The 6,628-nt window shown below is 40.8% G+C and overlaps 1 protein-coding gene across 1 annotated transcript; it reads right to left on the bottom strand.

Annotated features, from left to right (window-relative positions):
• Window positions 1–3,659: 3,659 nt before the first annotated feature.
• LOC144716859 (early-responsive to dehydration stress protein (ERD4)) lies at window positions 3,660–6,416 on the bottom strand. Its single transcript, XM_078592114.1, has one exon. It carries the CDS (start codon window positions 6,202–6,204, stop codon window positions 3,811–3,813), a length of 2,394 nt encoding a protein of 797 aa, XP_078448240.1. The 5' UTR covers window positions 6,205–6,416; the 3' UTR covers window positions 3,660–3,810.
• Window positions 6,417–6,628: the final 212 nt, after the last annotated feature.

Raw genomic sequence — 6,628 nt, forward strand, 5'->3', positions numbered from 1 at the left:
GCTTTAGGATAAAGATTTTATGAATCTCTAAATAGTATTATACCTAGCGTCAATCAGGTTGATTCATTTCACAGTTTTGTAAGTGGTCCTTAGACGTGAGACACCAAAGACACCTTGTGGATGGATGATTATGTTTTGATTATGACCTACGAGTGTCTAATCAAGGGATTCCAAATCATCTTCCCTCAATAATAGAGGATATAAAATCAAAGAGTATATAATTAAATCCCTAGACGGGGAAGCAAAAATATTAGATTTCTTTGATAATTTCTCCATATATAAATAGTAACCAGAATGATTGATTAGGGTTTGACCATAGAACATGCCACAAGTCATTTTGGAGTCTCACGAGATGAAGGATTATACATACATGGAACTAATGATGGTAAAGGTTCCATGAGAGACTTGACATATTTATATCTTCTAGAGCATGAGGTGTAGCTTGGCACCTTATGAGCTGTCAACTTAACTAATCGATTGGATTTAATTTTACATGTGATATAGATAATTAATAAGGTCTATACGGTCACACACACCAGGTTTTTAGACATTGGTCGATATTCTTTACGTTTGGGGATTTATATTAATTATTCCCTAGGATGGAGACTGGTGAAATTTTCGTAAGGAATTTAGTGAAAATTTCCCCACAGTGTATATGGAGGGGAACCCCCATTTGATATCCATGCAAGTCAATTTGAGTGTTCTCCCTCTTTCTTCTCTTCCTCTTTTTGAGTATTGCTTCTAGTGGAGATTAGATAGAGAGGAAGTCAGACTTCTGGCAGCCCAATTTTCAGAAAAACAGGAGATCTAGTGCTCTAAAGATTGTATGGATACATCTAAAGACCCAACATCTTGCTAACTTGAAGATGCTCACTCAAGGTCAAACAAATTACGGATCTGTTACATGAAATCATCTAAAACGTGACAATTTTGGTTTCTATGTTTTTTTAATTTTTTAGATCCATGTTAGATTTGATATTTTTCTGCACAATGGAGTTCGGATCATGTTGATTGAGGCCCTCGAAAGCCCTACAGGATCTTCTCACCACGTAGTCACAATGACAGGAATGGGGTTTTAAGAAGTGGAGAAGAAAGGGGGGGCATCCATGTGTGTCTGGCATAGTCACCTAGAATGGTTTCCCCCTTAATTATGATTATTTCATAATTTCCTTAAAAGTATATACACCAACATCTAAAGATCTTGTGTGCATGACCCTCAAGGTCTATGTATAAGTCTACTTAATAACTTTGACAGTCTAATAAAACTAATTAACCAGCCTTATAATGAGCTATATTGGTATACAAACTAATAAACCATGGATTTATTTTTACCAATCCTTAGGTACAGTTTTAGTGGTGTGGTTCCAAGAAATAAATCATACTCTAGAAGATATGAAGTAGAAAATAAATTCTCTCATACAACATTTACCATCATCAGTTACCATATATGTATAATCCTTCATCCAGGAAAGACTCCATTATGACTTAAGATATGGTTTACCATCAAACTTTAATTTGTCATTCTCGTTAGTAATGTTGTGTAATGAGGATTATTGGAAAACGTCTTCTTCAATATATTTGCTACCCTGGCCATGGACTTCTTCCTCGTGTCAATCTCATTTTAAACTGAGGGCATATGATCTCATCTTGAGAACTCAATCACCTTGATGTACTTCTTAATATATCCAAGCCAAGACTTGTTTAAATCTTAAGATCACAAACTCATAAATCATGGACAAATTATAGTCCTCTATCCACAATATGTTCTTGGTTTCTTAAGTCAGCGAACCACTTATAAGATCATGACTTGAATAAACTTAATTGACATTTACGCATAATACCCATTAGGGATTCCTACATATCCACTCAGTGAACTCTTTCTCTAAAGAACACCCAGTGTTTGTGCTTAGTGTCTCCTCACTAATGGCCACATAGTCAACCATACTTATCCATATGTAGAATTAGACATTGATATTCTTTCTACATAGTACAATGTACTTCTAGAGCACCATTCCAATATAAATATTTAGAATGCATGAATAGTGAATAGTTACTGTATTATGATCTCATCATAATTCACTAACTCATTGGATATATTCAACGACTTCATTATAAACAACAGAAGTTAATTATAATGAAAACAATAAATTGATTAACTCATATATGACATATACATTTGATTGCTTGATCGCCACATAATATCCATGAACATCATGATGTTCAGTAGCCAGAAAAAATAACATAGCATTTTAGAACAATCATGTCTGGGTTGTAGGATGCTTTGATGGCATATAGGGAAATATAGCATAATGTATTTGTTGTATTCATGGTGCACTTAACAGCAAAAGCAATGGTGCATAGAGGAGCAAGAACAATGGAGGTAGATGGCAAGACAGACAGAGCGGGAAACAAGTGGATTCAAGAAGTAGAATGCTAAATCATGTATTTATCAACAAAAACACCCATCTCATATAGTAAAATTATCAGACCATTCATTGAAGGGATGACATGTACCAAATATTCATTACAGCGATAAAATGAAATACTGATCAAAAAGGAAAAAGCAGAAACCTGGTAAACGTAGATTCTCTACAAAATCTTATGAAAAGCTTATCACTGATATCTCATACAGACATGCCTACTGTAGGAGAAAGAAATATCGAGGAAAGAAATTTTAGATTCTTTATTAGGTTCATTTGTTTGAAATTTTCCTCCGACAACCACAGGCCACATTGCATAATTAGGTAATGGTCAATAACATACAAACATTTAAATTGGGCGTCAGGTTTCATTTCAATCATCAGCCTATAGCACATTCAAATGACTAGATTGACTTTCTTGTCATAACTAAATCCTTTTGTCGAGAATGTTCATATGCATTTATTGTGTGGCTACAGAAGAAATACCATACATCATCACACTTATTCATTAAGTATAGATCACACTTATAAATCTTATAAATTTGGATAAGTAATTACAATTACTCTTGAAGTATGACCTAAAATTTCCATAAAAATTACGAGAAAACAATACATTGACCTTCAATCTCGTATTAAGGAATAAAACTTTCCCCTCTGCATGTTCTCTGCAAAAAAAGTTTATTAAATATGATAGATAAGGACTATCCATGGATATGACTTGTGATCTTGTCATTTGAATGGCCCAAGCTGATCTGATCTAATATTTTGACCCTCATTATTTATTCATATCTGTACCCTGAAAAATTCAGGTTCAAAATCGTCATTTTTAACAGTCAACTATCTACTTAATCATGAAGGTATATAAGTATAAATTTATTACATTTGATTCCAACTGTATCCAAGTTCGACCTCTCTTACCCTCATATGTTATATGTGGTCCTCTAATAGGTTCTTTATGTTTCTTATTTCTCACGTGGTATAATTACGTCGGCCTTGGCCATTTACTTATGAGTGGTATTTAAACTGAGTCTTGTCATTCAAATGACTGGATGGGCCAGGAGGAGGTAGCGACCTTTTGATGCGGTATCCGAGCAAGTTGTAACATGGTAAGGTCTTCAAATGCATATCCTGACACGTTCTAAATAATACCTTGCAATGGATAATTTCCAGCAAGTGCTGACGTTGTTTGGTCAGACATTTTAAGTTCAACACATTTCAAGGAAGTGGAGCACAAAAGAATTAAAAAATGTAGAATCCACTATGGAAATCATAACGTTTGGAGGAAAAAAAATACATCTTCACATGAATTTACAGCAGTATAGACGTTGACATTGAGTACATCGTTTGAGGTGAGTTCAAAAAATCAAAGAGAACTCGAGTTCATCCCTTTTCATATCTGGTATGCATTCCAGTCAAAAGTGGGTTGCGAGAAAACCTCATAATCCGTGAGACCATCAACAAAGCTATCAGCACCCTGTGATCCTTCCAAAACAGTTGGCTGAAAGAAATCAACTCTCGATGGAATCAGCTTGTAGAAGATTAATAACCCAAGAGTGAATATAGCCTGCAGCTTTGTAGAGTCCCCGTGGATGGCGAAGAACAACAGCATCGATGCAAGGAACATGACCACACAAAAATGCATTACACAAAGCACCCTGCCCATCAACTTCCCATCATTACCAGGAGGAAAGCCCCGAACTCTGTACACAAATAAGAAGTTATACTTGTCCACCAGGTAGCGGTACCCAAAATAAGCAGCCCCAACAGGAACCACAAGCGGCGCAAACAATGAATAAATCATGGTCAATGCAAATATTGTTAAGTTGAAAGCATAGTACTGCGCAAAATCAAACTTCTGCTTAGGCATATGAAAGCTCCTGTTAATGGGGTAGACAGAGAGGTCTTGCCCTTGCCACTCAACCCCATTCAACGCAGGAGCGCCTTCTCTTTCTGGAATTAGAGGCGTTCTGATCTGGTCTTCTCCCTGGCTGTGTTCTAAAGGGTACTCTTCATTCTGCTCGGGAACTAGCAGAAGCATGTCGTTCTTCCTGAATTTCTTAAGGGCCTTCTTAATCCAAGGAACCGGGGCTAACAAGTCAAACGATATCCCCAAGAAAGTGCTGGTGATGAGGAAAGCCAGAGCCGAGAGACAGGACCTAGTCAAGAATGAAGGGCTCATGTACTCTTCAATCCTCTTGCAATCCCCACCGTCCACGTAGCACTTGCCCATCTGAAGAATCCAACCCTCCAACGATGATTCCACCATGGCACGCAGAAGAATGATGTTGACCAGAAAGAAGCATACCATCTTCACTAACGCAGCTCTCTGCTCCCCAGAAACTGTCAAATGCTTCTCAAACTTTGAAAGGTAGGAAAGAGCTGATGGAATGAGAATGTACATGCTGATGAATATCAGAACATTGGGCAGGAACTGAAGAATTACTGTGCCAAACCAGGTGGAACCTTCAAACCATGTAAACCATACTTGGGCATGGTCTAATGCTTCTGCATTAATTATGCGAGCGGCGCTTTTCATCGCGTTGATGAGAGCGAGAGGAGAGCTGCAGAAGAGAAGCATCAGAAGAAGGCATGAATTAACGGCCACCCTCCTTAGTCTCACAAACAGCTTCTTTGATCCGAGATTGTTCCAGTAAATATCGGCCGCCGGAGGGGCACGCTTCACTCTCCACCGGCTTCGTTCAAGCTGGAGCTCCATCAAGGGGAAGAACTGGCCAATGGGTCTGTTCTTCCTCTCGCTTCTAAAGTCTCTTACTGCCTTATTAGCCGTGCACAGATCTTTGAAGATCACAAAGGCAATCCCTCCCCCCTCAGCCCTGCCTTCCTTGTAATCCAACAGCCTTCCCCTCAAATCCACCTGTAAATTCCTCAATTTCCTCAGCCTCTCTTCATCAGTGAAGCCAAATTTAACCGCAACCGCAGCCCAAGCCGACCGAAAATTCCAGCTGCTCTCCCCACCATCGTGAATAATTTCACCGTCTGCAAGTCTAGATTCAAGCTTTGAAATTTTCTCTTGAACATCGCCCCATCTCGCGATGAGGCTATCCAGGGTGGAGAGGTTGAAGGGGACGACGACCCTGTAGACTTTACCCGGGTACCGATGATGGAAGTACTCCTCTAAGGCGCTCTTCTCTGCAGCGAGAAACTCGGGCACGCCTTGCACCATGAGAGTGAAAATCGCGATGGAATTACCGTTGGGATCGCTGGAATTTCGAGTAATCCGGAGATTATCTTCAATCTTGGAAATCCCCAAATGGGCAAGCGCGACGACGACGATCATCAGCAAGAAGTGCACCCAAAGGATCAAAGACCCGCGAGACACGTGATTGATGGTAGTCTGCGAGAATCGATCGTCGATGGAGGCGTTGCCGCCGTAGAGATTGAGAGGGAGGGCGGCGAGGACGGCGACGAGGGAGACGGCGAGGAGAACAGCGAAGCTGCCGCGCTCCGTGTGGAGAAATTGAGAGGCGTCTGCGCCGCAGTGAAGGGCGATTTGCACAGCGGTGGCGTGGTAGACGGCGAGAAGCTTGGCGAGGAGCGCGGTCGGACCGGGGATGCGGCGGTGGTCGCTGCGGAGCTTCACGAAGAGGAAGAGAAGAACGCAGACAGCGGCCCCGACGGCGGATATGTTGAGGAGGTATTGAATGTTGCCATACCAGGTGAAATCTGAGGGATCGGGAAGAGGGGAAGGAGGAGGGACGGAAGAGAAATTGTGGGTTTGATCGGATGATGGAGGAGAAGCCATGCGGGATGGAAAAATCGTCATCTTGGGCACCGCGAGCAAGAACTTGGGTTGTTCTTCATGAGAAAAAACTACCCGGAAGAGCGTATAGTTACCTTGACGCAGAGTCAAACCCACCAGAGCGGGGAAGAGGAAGAAGATGCCGAGAAGACGCTGCAATCTCCACGCCGCCCACCCCCCCTCTTGAAAACCGAAACGGGGGTTGCCCGACCCTCGTCTGCAGAGAATTCCGGAGTTTTGCGTCATATTTGGATTCTTTTGTAATTCGTAGAATGCATCTTAATTTTGTTTCCCTCTAGAAAATGGAAATGAAGTCATAATTGGAGAAAGAGAGAGACAAGGGCAGAAACGGATGGCAAAGAAGCATGGGTAGAGAAGAGAGTAGACATGGTTGTTCGGTTCCTTATGTGCGACTTTGTGAGAATTGTTAGTTTTGTTTGGTTTTCCA

The sequence above is a fragment of the Wolffia australiana genome, chromosome 2 (genome assembly GCF_029677425.1).
Source record: "Wolffia australiana isolate 7733 chromosome 2, ASM2967742v1".
Lineage (NCBI taxonomy): Eukaryota > Viridiplantae > Streptophyta > Magnoliopsida > Alismatales > Araceae > Wolffia > Wolffia australiana.